Genomic DNA, 13,868 nt, shown 5'->3' with positions numbered 1-13,868 from the left:
CCCTGCTACTCAGTCCCAGAAGCTAGGGTATGCATATAATTGATAGATATGGATAGAAAACACTCTAAAGTTTCTAAAACTTTTAAAATTATGTCTGTGAGTGTAACAGAACTTATTTGGCAGGCGAAACCCCGAGGACAAACCATTCAGGAAAACCATTTTTTGAGGTGACTGTGTTTTCAATTCTATGGGAATCTAGATTTCTGAGGCATCTGGTTGCAGTTCCTATGGTTTCCACTAGATGTCAACAGTCTTTACAAATTGGTTGATGTTTTTCTTTTTGAGTAATGAAGAAGTAGCCCTTTCCTTTCTGGGTGTCGAGCCAAGTGAACTGTTTTGTTTGGGGCGCGCGATCTGGGGCTCGCTCCACTTTCATTTTATCCGCTATTGAACACAGTATATTCCGTCTTAAATTGTATCGATTATTTACATTTTAAAATACCTAAAGTTGGATTAGGAAAGTTGTTTGAAATGTTTGGACCAAGTTTACAAGTAACTTTTTAGATAAGTTGTAGTCATGTTGGGCGAGTTGGAACCGGTGTTTTTCTGAATCAAATGCGCCAAATAAATTGACATTTTGGGGATATAACGATGGAATTTATCGAACAAAAGGACCATTTGTGATGTTTATGGGACATTTTGGAGTGCCAATAGAAGAAGATCTTCAAAGGTAAGGCATGAATTATATAGTTATTTCTGAGTTTTCTGTCGCCTGGGTGGTCGAAATATGATTGTCATGTGTTTGTATGATGGCGTGCTATCCTCAGATAATTGCATGGTTTGCTTTCGCCGTAAAGCCTTTTTGAAATCTGACATGGTGGCTGGATTAACAAGAAGCTAAACTTTAATTTGGTGTATTGCACTTGTGAGTTTATGAAAGTAAAATTTAATTAGAATTTCGCGCTCTGCAATTTCACCGGATGTTGTTGAAACGTCCCACTAACATCTAGCCGTAACAGGACTCTCAGACCATGAGAAACAAGATTCTCTGGTCTGATGAAACCAAGATTGAACTAGTCTCTGAATGTCCTTGAGTGGCCCAGCCAGAGCCCAGACTTGAACCCGATTGAAAATCTCTGGAGAGACCTGAAAATAGTTGTGCATCCAACGCTCCCATTCAACCTGACAGAGATTCAGAGGATCTACAGAAAAGAATGGGAGAAACTCCCCAAAATCAGGTGTGCCAAGCTTGTAACTTAAGTTTTGAGGCAGCGTGCAATTGGCATGCTGAATGCAGGAATGTCCACCAGAGCTGTTGCCAGATAATTTTATGATAATTTCTCTAAAATAAGCCACCTCCAATGCTGTTTTAGAGAACTTGGCAGTATGTCCAACCGGCCTCACATCCGCATACCACCGTGTAGCCATGCCAGCCCAGGACCTTCACATCTGGCTTCTTAACCTAAGACCAGCCACCAGGACAACAAATTAAACTGTGGATTTGCACAACTGAAGAATTTCTGCACGAACTGTCAGAAACCATCTCAGGGAAGCTCATCTGCGTGCTCATCGTCCTTACCATGGTCTTGACCTGACTGCAGTTCAGCATCGTAACTGACTTCATTTGGCAAATGCTCACTTTGATGGCCACTGGCACACTGTAGAAGTGTGCTCTTCACGGGAAGAATCCCGGTTTCAACTGTACAAGGCAGATGGCAGATGTGTGGTCGAGTGGTTTGCTGATGCCAATGTTGTGAACACAGTGCCCCATGGTGGCGGTGGGGTTTTGGTATGGGCAGGTATAAGCTACAGACAACAAACACAATTGCTTTTTATCAATGGCAATTTGAATGCACAGAGATACCGGGACGAGATCCTGAGGCCCCATTGTCGTGCCATTCATCTGCCGCCATCAGCTCATGTTTCAGCGTGATAATAGATTACCCCATATCGCAAGGACCTAAGGAACATTTCTGGAAGCTGAAAATGTCCCAGTTGTTCCATGGCCTGCATACTCACCAGACATGTCACCCAGTGAGTATGTTTGGGATGTTCTGGATTGACGTGTACGATAGCGTGTTCAAGCTCCCGCCAATATCCACCAACTTCACACAGCCATTGAAGAGGAGTGGGACAATATTCCACAGACCAAAATCAACAGCCTGATCAACTCTATGTGAAGGAGATGTGTTGCACTGCATGAGGCAAGTGGTGCTCGCACCAGATATGGACTGGTTTTCTGATCTGTGACCAACAGATGCATATCTGTATTCCCAGTCATGTGAAATCCATAGACTAGGGCCTAATGAATGTATTTCAATATACCGATTTCCTTATCTGAACTGTACCTCAGTAAAATCTTTGAAATTGTTGCATGTTGTGTTTATATTTTTGTCTGTACAATCTAATAATGATATTCTCAGGTGGGATTTGTTTGTGAGTCATTTGTGAACCTTTTGATGAAAGATGTGTGTAGAACTAATAGCAATCAACCTAATCCTGTGTAATTAAACTACATGTATTACACTTTGTCTATTACAAATGGTATGTTTCTCATTCCCCACAATTTACACAACAATGCAGTTGAAAAGAATTGCAGTCTTGGCTCAGATAGTTATTGAATAATATTAGGCTATCATCCAATTTTCATTTTATTTTGACATGATTTTCTTTAGGCAAGATTTTGGAACTACAAGATCCACAGTTCTCGGTGCACGGCAACAGCTTGGACATGACGCTCCGGTTGCTCAACCGGGGGAAGATAGGCGGAGCTCGAGTCAAAGCGGTACACGGTTGTGGTAGAGAGGGAACAGGCGTTGTTGAAAGGGAGAGGAAGCTGAAACGGCAGTTGGTACGCAAGCTATTGCTTTTTAACGTTGCTTGCATCCATTGCTATTTCCTAATGGCAACGGAGGATAAAAGGAAATGTGTGCCGCAGGCTGAATCAGAAGTCGGTTCGTTACCGACACCTCATGGCTACAATAACAATAATAACAACAACAACAATAATAACAAAGATAGCGAGGGAAGCGAGAATACGACCACGGCCACTTCGAGCTCTACCGCATCGAGCGGGACAGGAACTCATAGCATCGGGAACGGCTCTGGAGTCAACCCTACAGTGGGAAATAACGGGAAATGGGTCCGGTTGAACGTCGGCGGCACAGTATTCCTCACAACGCGACATACCCTACTCAAAGAACAAACGTCCTTTCTATATCGGCTCTGTCAACACCAGGACTTACATTCGGACACGGTAAGGCGAGTTGATCAAGCGCTTGGCTTCGATCAAGATAACATATTAGAGAAGAGCGATAAGGCAAGATGTTCATCGAACTCTCATGATCACTTGATGGAATTAATTAATTGAATGGATGGATGGATGGGTGGATGGATGGATAGATAGACAGACAGACGAATCAATTACATTTGAATGGTACCAGTAGATATGGCTCTGTGGTACGCCTACCCACCACCAGATAAGGCTCTACCCAATACCCAGTGAGTCAGATGGATGTGCACTGGCTGCCGAATTCAGACCTGTGCAGAGTGTTTATGCTGGCAGCACAGAGGGGGAGGAGAGTGGTGGGTTAGACAAATATCTATAGATAGGTTGGCAATATGTGACTGATCTGTTCGTGAAATACAGTACATCACTAATGAAGTAAGCCTATAATAGGATTTATTTCAGTGTCTGTCTCTTTCTGTATGTGTGATCACAGATAGTATTGTCCCTTGGCTTCAAACATAGCCCTATAGTAGGCTGCTAAAATTGATTTGCCCTCCTGCATCACTGGTTACGGTGAGTAGATAAGGTACATCATCTTTGTGTGACCTTCATTAATGCCCTAGTGTCCATTAGTCTCGTTCCGACTCTCTCTTTCTCTCCCTCTCTGTCTTTCTCTCCCTCTGTCTTTCTCTCCCTCTCTCTTTCTCTCCCTCTCTGCCTTTCTCTCCCTCTGTCTTTTTCTCTCTTTCCATAGAATAAGTAAAGAGATTGTATGTGCGACTGTCTCTGTGTCGAGGTAAATAACACCTCTGTTTCCCTGTGGGACCTACTAAGGGACCTGGCACTAGGCTCGGCACACCGTGTAGTTCCTTGTGCAAATTCCGGGTAAATCATGAACACACCAGATGAGGGTTGACTTTTCCTGACCGGAGGCAGTGTGGCTGAACAGAGAGGCCAGGATGACAGGCGATAGAGAGACAGAGTAGCTCATTTTTAATCTTCGCCCTCTGTGTGTGTGCGTGTGCGCACACATCTGTCTCTGTCCTCCTGCACCACTGGCCACAGTGAATAGATAAGGCGCATCATCTTTGTGTGTGACCTTCATTCCTCCTCTCTCTCTCTCTCTCTCTCTCTCTATTTCTCTCTCTCTCTATTTCTCTCCCTCTCTCTCTCTCTCTCTCTGCCTCTAGTCAAACACCATCTAAACACTCCCTCCTCTTCTCTGTTATCTCTCACCCCTTTTATGGTCCCTCTCTCCTTTCTCTCCTCTTTCTTTTCATTCTCTTCTCACACATGAGTCATCTTATTCCTCTCAGGCTACTGTCATGTCATTGCCTCTTAATTAACTGTTTCTAAAACAGTACTAGCAGTCTACTTCTTTTTCTCCCGACTAATTTACTGTTAGTCCCTTCTTGTAACCTGGCTTATGATGAAAGGCCCCATAGAGTCCTCAGGAATACAGAGTACCCAAGTCCAACATTACATCCACAGAAGAAAGAGAAGAAACAAGTACTAGGCCACTAGCTGTGTTTTTATTTTTCTGTTACCCAGGTGATTCTATCTTCACAGGAGCTCTATTGTTTTCCGCTGGTTTGTGCTCCAATCTGCAGTGGGTTGCCGCAGTGTTTAGAACACACACACAAAGACACACACACACCAACTGTGTATTACTATTTTAATAAGATTATTGTCTGTCTGGCACCTACAGGCTTGCCCCCCCCCCCCCTGTCCCAAAATACATCCCTGGTGCCTGCTGTCACCCCTGCCCTGACTTCCACTCCCTTGTGACGTCCTCCTGCCCCCCTTCTTTCTCTCATTATATTCTCCTTTTGTCCACCTCTCCTCCTCCTGCTCCTCTTTCAGTCCTCCTGCTCTCCTTCTGGCTCCAGCTGAAACCAGCATGTATGCTGTAGTTACAGGTTCTCCATTATCACAGTTCAGGATTGTTGTGAAGCCTCTCCCTCCACCCTCTGTGTCCCTGCAGATTCCAACACAAGCCCAAACTCATCTTGATAACCTGGGTAGTGATAAGATACAGCGGTTAAGGAGTTGGGACAGTAACCGAAAGTCTGCTTGTTCGTAATCCCCGAGTCGGTAAGGTGAAGAAATATGCCATTCTGCCGTTGAGCAAGGCAGTTAACCACCACAACAACAGTTTCTACCCCCAAGCCATAAGACTGCTGAACAATTAACCAAATGGCCACTGGATTATTTACATTGACCCCCCCACCCCTCCCCCCATTTGTTGTTTAACACTGCTACTACTTGCTGTTTATAATCTATGCATAGTCACTTCACCCTTAAATAGATTTTTCTTCTCAAACTATTTTGTGAAAAATGATCATATCTAAATCTGAAAACTACAAATTTCAAGAACAAATCACTCTGGAGTCAGATGTTTACAGGATGTGTAATTTAGTCTGTTAAGTTAAAGTTCAAATTAGGCAGGTCTGGTGCCGAAAAAGAAAGGAAAGTCTTGCCTATTTCACAAATATTTTATTTTTGGGAAAAAAGTTGTGTGTGTTGTCCAGTCAGTAAAAATACTTTAAAGTACTACATACAGTGCCTTCAGAAACTATTCATAACCCTTGACTTATTCCACATTTTGTTGTGTTACGGCCTGAAATCAAAATATATATATTTTTTCACCCATCTACACACAATACCCCACAGTGACAAAGTGAAAACATGTTTTTAGAAATGTTTCACATTTATCAAAATGTAATATAGAAATATCTAATTTACATAAGTATTCACGTTCCTGAGTCAATACTTTGTACCAGCACCTTTGGCAGCGATTACAGCTGTGAGTCTTTTTGGGTTAGTCTCTAATAGCTTTTCCACACATGGATTGTGCAACATTTCCATTTTTCTTTTCGAAATTTTTCAAGCTCTGTCAAATTGGTTGTTGATCATAGTCTACCGAAAGTTGTCTGTTCTTTCGGCCTACATTTGCGCGCTGGCCAGGTAGCCTCTAGGCCTACTTCTAAGCGTAATCGGGTGTGTGTCCTGTTCTACTGGTGATATACAGTATGTAATGGGGAATTGATATACACTAACAATCAAACGCAAACAATTCTCATAATTAAGTTATAAAACAATGAATGTGCCCAATTGGCGGGGAGAGAGCGCATTCTTGAGAGAGAAGTACATTGTGCATCTGGGCGCTACATGGTCAATCCGATGTCTGCATTGGCCATGCAGCATTTACAGTAATAGCCTGTGCAGATGTCAGGGGATTCATACTTCTTGCGCTTCGTGGAGCAGTGCAGAGCTGTTGTGAAGGAAGTTGTCAAGGAAGTGAGTTTGGGTTTATACAGGATGTACCGCCCCCACCTACCGTCAACCAATCAATGCGGAGCTATATGGAGCCCTCCACATTGTTACAATATTTGGGAGGCACATGGCCGATGCGGTACAAAGGTCCACACTCCATTTGGCACCAACGACCATATTTTCCGATCAAGCATATATTGGCTTTTAGTCTAGACCTCAGCAATGTATTAGTTCACCAAGATGGGCACAAATGTGTATTTAATACTGCTCTACTAAAAATGATTGGTCGACCAACAGCCTATCAAACAAACAATGACCAGTCGACTCATTGGAGTCAGCCCTAGTTGATAATTGCCATAGATTTTCAAGTAGATTTAAGTCAAAACTGTAACTCAGCCACTCTGGAACATTCATTCTTCTTGGTAAATGACTCCATTGTAGATTTGGCCCTGTGTTTTAGGTTATTTTTAGGTTATTATTAAAAACTCCCCAGTCCTCAACGATCACAAGTATACCCAAAACATGATGCAGCCACCTCTATGCTTGAAAATATGGAGAGTGGCACTCTGTATTGGATTTACCCCAAACGTAACATTTTGTATTCAGGACAAAAAGTTAATTGCTTAGCTACATTTTTTGCAGTATTTCTTTAGTGCCTTGTTGCAAACAGGGTGTATGTTTTGGAATATTTTTATTCTGTACAGGCTTCCTTCTTTTCACTCTTTCAATTAGGTTAGTATTGTGGAGTAACTACAATGTGGTTGATCCATGCTCAGTTTTTCTACTATCACAGCCATTATACTCTCTTAAATGTTTTAAAGTCACCATTAGCCAAATCCCTGAGCGGTTTCCTTCCTCTCCAGCAACTGAGTTAGGAAGAATGCCTGTATCTTTGTAGTGCCTGGGTGTATTGATACACCATCTAAAGTGTAAAGAATTACTTCACCATGCTCAAAGAGATATTTCATGTCTGCTTTTTTATTTTTACCCATCTACCAATAGGTGCCTTTCTTTTGCGAGGCATTGGAAAACCTCCCTTGTCTTTGTGGTTAAAGCTGTGTTCGAAATGCATTGCTCGACTGAGGGACCTTAGAGATAATTGTATGTGTTGGGTACAGAGAGGACGCAGTCGTTCAAAAATCATGTTAAACATTATTATTGCACACAGAGTGAGTCCATGCAACTGATTATGTGACTTGTTAAGTACATTTTTACTCTTGAATATATTGAGGCTTGCCATAACAAAGGGTCTGAATACTGGCTGACTCAAGACATATCAGCTTTTCATTTAAATAATTAGTAACCATTTGGATTGACATAATTCTACTTTGACATTATGGGGTATAGTGTGTAGGCCAGTGACAAAAAAAATCTTTATTGAATCCATTTTAAATTCTGGATGTAACACAACAAAATGTGGAAACAGTCAAAGGGATCTGCATATTTCTGCGCAGTATGCAGCACTGTTGTTGGCAGAGTGATTAGGACTTTACGATGTTAGAGGCTGGTGTTATGTGCTCTTGTGTGTACTATTTGACCTCCAATCCAAAATAGACCCAGCACTGAAGTAGCACAGTTGCAGATCTGTATGCGCTTCAGCCAACTTTATCGTTTATGTTGTCATGCATGATAAAGGCAGTTCACTAAAACACTTGATTTCAAAGTTTACCAAACCCTACAACTCTATACACAAGACTACTTTTTAACAATTTACACAGAACATTTTTACAAAAAAACACATTTACTGAAAGAACTGTGCAAATGCAAAGTTTGGGAACAGAATTTCTGTAAAAATCTCCCTCAGTTTTTTGTGTCCAGGTTTTCCAAAAACTGTTAAATATATGCTAAGATTTCAACAATGTCTGCAGAAAGAATGGGGTGTCAGCAATGACATGACACATTGAATTTGAAAAAATATATTTTGGTATTGAACTATGGTATGTGAAGTGGATTTACACCCGGTAACAGAATTGCGGTAACAGAATTTTATCATGGGTCCCTGAGCTGTACTACACAGAAATGCATAATTATAGATATGAATGTCATTCTCTTCATGGTGGTGCATCCTAAATAGGTGCACTAAAGTATACATATTCAATATCCTCTTTGCATATTTGGGTATTATTATACACACTGGCAATATTTTTTTTTATGAGCTCTGCCCCCAAACAAGACCAAACTTGGTTGGTCCAAACCGGACCAAATCTGAACCAGTCATAGACATCAATGTTTCACAAGTTTGGACCTCAAAGTACAGAATAGTAGAGCTCAGTTGAGTACAGTACAGTACAGTTCAGCACAGAACAGTACAGTACACTAGTAGTGTAGAGTTGAGTTCAGTACAGTACAGTACAATATAGTACAGTAGAGTACAGTAAAGTTTAATATTGTTCAATACAGTACAGTAGAGTACATTAGTGTGCTCAACTCTAGTGTGCTCTACTGTGTATTGTACTAAAATCTGCTCTACTGTACTGTACTCTACTGTGCAGTACTGTACTGAACTATACTCTTGTTTACTGTGCTGTACTGTACTCTACTGTGTTGTCCAAATTTTTGAACCTAACTGTGGTTTGTGACTACTTTGATTTCCCATTGTAGCCAGTTCAATTGCAGAATATCCGTTACCGATTGTTTTTGGTGGGGGAAATTCCGTTACCAGTTTGGTAAAGAAATTCAGAGTAAACAAAATTGGTATCATTAAAAACACTAACTAGTGCCTCCCGGGTGGCGCAGTGGTCTAGGGCACTGCACCGCAGTGCTAGCTTTGCAGTGCTAGCTTTGCCACTATGTCACAGCCAGCCGCAACCTGGAGGTCCATGGTGCGACACTCCTCTAGTGTCGTTCCGGGTTAGGGAGGGTTTGGCCGGTAGGGATATCCTTGTCTCATCGCGCACTAGCGACTCCTGTGGTGGGCTAAACAGGTCGCCAGGTGCAGGTGCTCGTACGGGAGTTGTAGCGATGAGACAAGATAGTAACTACTAACAATTGGATACTACAAAATAAAGGAGAAAAGGGGGGTAACAAAAATGTTAAAACACAGACTTTAATTATCCTCCCTCTTCATGAGGAAAATATCTGAAAGATAGGTGGGTTTTTGGTAAAGGGAATTTCAAGGCAGTGTTTCTTAAAGTTTCAGAAGGCAAAACTTTTTTTTGTTTTGATATTAGTCTTTACTTCAACATTATTGTGTTTTGATGCATTTCTGATACCCTTTAAGACATTTTCTGTCAGATCTTTTCTAAGACCTTTTCCATCTGTTTGACCAGAAATCAAAGCGTGTTCTTAATTTTTAGGATGGAAAATAGTTGACAAATGTATATATGCCTTAATAAATCAATAAAATACTCTTCGCTTTTATTAGACACTCAATTTGATATTCTCCTATGAACTTCACATGTTGGTACACATGGGTCCTTTTAGATGGAAATGACCTGACCAGGCTAGCATTAGACTGGTTCAGTTTGGTCTCAGCCAGTGTTTTCACACCAGGAGAGGAAGTAAAGATTGTATGTGTGTCTGTGTCTGTCTCTATTTCTGTGCTGAGACAAATAACACCTCTGTTTGCCTAACAGATATTTCCTGTGGGACCCAGTGAGGCCCCCATAGAGACTAGGCTAGGCACACTGTGTAGTTCCTTGGGTAAATCATTAACACACCAGATGAGGGTTGAATCTTCCGTGGATTTTTTTTTAATGGGCTGACTGGCGGCAGTGTGGCTGAACAGACAGGCCAGGATCACAGGAGATCACAGATATAGCCAATTTTTCATCTTCACCCTCAGTGTGTGCGTTCATGCCTGAGTGCATGTGTTTATCATTCATAGCGAGGGTACCTAGATATTCTGGAAGCCTCACACAGGTGTCGTCATCATACATACTGTCAAGTCATGTCCAATGAGGAGGTGTCTGTCTGTCCTCAACTGTAGTTGCTCTGGGTTTGTTTGTCTCTCTGCCTCTGTCTAGCCCCCTTTCCCCCAGCAACTCTCCCTGTGCCCTTGTCTGTCCTCTGTATCTCTCTCTCTTTCTGTTTCTCTGTATCTCTCTCCCTCCCCCTGTCTGAGTCCTCCTCTATCCAGTGTCTGCCAGCTCTCATCTCCAATCGATTCTTCTCTGCCTGTCTCCCCAGTCCCTTCTTCATTCAGCTGAGTGCCTCACATACCCTCCATCCCTCTGCCTTCTCTCTCTCGCTCTCGCTCTAATCTGCAGGCTCTCATTCCTTTCCCTCCATTCCTATTATTTTCCAGCACTTCTTCGATTCAGATTCAGAGCTGTGCCCTCTTACCACAGCCTCTCCATCCCTCTGCCCGTCTCATTCACACTCTCTCTCTCTCCCTCTCGCTGTCTGTCTGATCTGCAGGCTCTCATTCCTTTCCCTCCATTCCTAATCATTTTGCAGCACTTCTTCAATTCAGATTCAGAGCTGTGCCCTCTTACCACAGCCTCTCCATCCTTTCCCTCTTCTCCATCCCACTCTCCATCTGCTCCTTAATCAGCTACTTCTGTCTTTCTTCTCCTCTCTTATCTAGCTCGCTCCACTCTGCCACTTGTTTGTGTTCCTGAATCCCTCTCTCCCAATTCCCTCTTTCTGAACTCCTTGGCCTCTCTCTCCTCCTCTTTCTCATCTCTCTCTACCTCCCTCTCTCTGTCTAGAGTCTCTGCATCTCTGTGTTTGAAAATGGGTGCCTGGGGCTGGTTTAGTAATTGGCGTGCAGGGAGCGCTTTATGGAGATGCTGTAAAGGCACTGGCATGCCGTCAGCTAAGAAAGGGCCACGCAGTGTGAATGTAACAGGCTCTCTCTCAATCTTTCTCTCCCCATCTCTCCATGTCTTTCTCTCTCTCTTCACTCTCAGTCCCTCTGTATATATCCCCTCTCTCTCTCCTTATCTCTATCCCCCCCACCACACTCTCTGAATCTCTCTCGCACTATCTGTAATATAGAACCACTAGGCTCTAATGGTGCCACTCTTATCACTCTGAAAAGAGGACTTTTGCTGTTAGTTTGAAACAAGTGATCGCAAGTGGGTTTCCAAACATAGATCTCGACCAAAACCCAATACAATAGAATTGCACAATAGAATAGCACTTAATATTGATCTCATATTAATACCTTTATTAATTCTTATGGTTGTTCTCTCCCTTCCTCTGTTGTAGGACGAGACAGGGGCCTATGTGATAGACAGAGACCCCACCTACTTCGGCCCCATCCTTAACTACCTGCGACACGGCAAACTGGTCTACAACAAGGAGCTGGCTGAAGAAGGTACTAGATTACATTTGGTATTAGATATTGCGTTATGATGCTATTATAATGTATAGTAAGATTTGTAATAAGAATGTAATAACACTTTGATTGACTGTGTGTGTGTGTGTGTGTGTGTGTGTGTGTGTGTGTGTGTGTGTGTGTGTGTGTGTGTGTGTGTGTGTGTGTGTGTGTGTGTGTGTGTGTGTGTGTGTGTGTGTGTGTTTGTGTTGTGCTCTGTCCCAGGCGTGTTAGAGGAGGCTGAGTTCTACAACATCACTCCTCTGATAAAACTGATCAAGGAGAGGATCCTGGAGCGGGACTGTAAAATCACACAGGTCAAACACACACACACGCACACACACACACGCTCAGCTTTGTTTTTGTGAATTTTCTGGACTTTTTGGGGAGTACATTTATTTTCTTCTTAATCCTAATTCAGGGCATGAGAAACGCCATGATTGTTCTTTTTTTCCTACCTTGTCAAGACTTTCTGGTGACTTGTCAGGACATTGTGGTCCTGATAAGGTAGGAAACATATACACACACACACACACACACACACACACACACACACACACACACACACACACACACACACACACACACACACACACACACACACACACACACACACAGTAGATAAGATACAGGGATTTACACAATACAAGATGGCTACAGGTCTGCTAAAACAAAAACAGACATGTGCATGTGCCAAGCAGAAAGACTGTTCAGCCATGTGTTTCACTCTTTCTGTATTTTAAAGTTATTTTCAGTATATTTCACCCATCATGTCTATGATTTCTGTTATGTAACTTTCAATCTTCCTCCTACTCTCTCTGTATTATACGCTTTACTGTACCCTCCGTCTCTACCCTTCGGCTAGACACACGCTCATGCACACACATACTGTGGGCTGTGGGGGTGCGTGCTACGTCACTGCTTATAACTATAAGAAATCTCAAATGTGTCAAATCAATTATATCAAGCTCAGGGCACCAGCTATGCATTTGGCTAGTGGCTAGATGTCAAAATCAAGACTCTTAGTTACAGCAGCCTTTCAATCCCCTCCTAGATGCGTACACAAAAATAAAATATGAAATATTTTATTTAGGTAATACCATATGTTCCAGTATGGTGATAGCACCCAACCCTAACGCTCACTCTCACTATCATTCATCTTCCAAACATCACTACCTCTTGCTAACCTCTTGCTCTCCCAATCCTCTTTCTCTCTGCTAATAAATGCCTTTACTCTCCTTTCCTTACAAACATCTCACCTTCTACAACTATTGGTCACTCTGTTTTCTCTGCTGTCTCGTCCTCTCCCTTCCTAAGACCCCCCCCCCCTCTCTCTCCCATTCTACATCCATACACCTTTCCCACCTACCTATATCTGTACATTCCCTCCCTCTCTTCCTCCTCCTCCTTCTCCTCTCTTTACACCCTCTCTCTCTCTGTCCATAAGCAGGTGCCTCCTAAACATGTGTACCGGGTGCTGCAGTGTTTACATCTCTCTCTCTCCGTCCATCAGCAGGTGCCTCCTAAACATGTGTACCGGGTGCTGCAGTGCCAGGAGGAGGAGCTGACCCAGATGGTTTCCACCATGTCAGACGGCTGGAAGTTTGAGCAGGTCAGCGTGCGCACCTGCAGAAAGCCCCGCACCGGACTGCTCTGGACTGTGGGTTGGACTCACGCTGCTGCTCTGCTCTACCACACTCCCAACCAATCAACCCCTTTCCTGCTCTCTGTTAGCCAATCAGAGCCTCAGAGTCAGACCAATCAGACCAATCCGAGACCAAGGCCCTGTCCCAATCGGCTCACAAAAACGGCCTCCTTTTCACATTTCCTTCCGCTCAGAAGAAAACTGATCTAAACAGTCACAGGCCAGTGATCATAAGGGGAAGGAGATGCAAAAAGGAAGCAGAGCCAAGGAAGCTCCAGTGGAAGCTACCATATGTTGGCACATTGCCAGTTCAGTAATGTTTTGAGTAGTACTGTAATGCTAAACATTGCCGTCAGTGCTTCAGGGTGTACAGTTCAGTCTCACTGCCCACAGTAGAGTTGTAGCAGACATGTAGTGCTGCTAGGCTGTCCTTACCCTCTGTCCCTCCTCCCTGCATGAGCATCCATGACTTTACCTGCTGTGATACGGGCCACCTCTCTTTCTCTGTCCAACTT

General features: G+C 43.0%; 1 protein-coding gene across 8 annotated transcripts in view; it reads left to right on the top strand.

Moving 5' to 3' along the window:
- The first annotated feature begins 2,698 nt into the window (after window positions 1–2,698).
- LOC109870304 (BTB/POZ domain-containing protein KCTD5) overlaps window positions 2,699–13,868 on the top strand; it is a 17,040-nt gene continuing 5,870 nt past the window's right edge. For 2 of the 8 annotated variants that reach the window (XM_031805018.1, XM_020460757.2), the window contains exons 1-4: window positions 2,709–3,196; window positions 11,600–11,708; window positions 11,934–12,025; window positions 13,222–13,320. In XM_031805018.1, the coding sequence (XP_031660878.1) occupies window positions 2,843–3,196; window positions 11,600–11,708; window positions 11,934–12,025; window positions 13,222–13,320 (654 nt within the window). In that variant the 5' untranslated portion in view covers window positions 2,709–2,842. Of the gene's footprint in view, window positions 3,197–11,599; window positions 11,709–11,933; window positions 12,026–13,221; window positions 13,369–13,868 lie in introns of all 8 variants that reach the window. The other 6 variants (XM_020460759.2, XM_031805017.1, XM_020460755.2 and 3 more) reach the window with 6 other exon arrangements.

The sequence above is a fragment of the Oncorhynchus kisutch genome, linkage group LG25 (genome assembly GCF_002021735.2).
Source record: "Oncorhynchus kisutch isolate 150728-3 linkage group LG25, Okis_V2, whole genome shotgun sequence".
NCBI classification, from domain to species: domain Eukaryota; kingdom Metazoa; phylum Chordata; class Actinopteri; order Salmoniformes; family Salmonidae; genus Oncorhynchus; species Oncorhynchus kisutch.
This window is presented reverse-complemented; position numbering and strand designations above follow the sequence as displayed.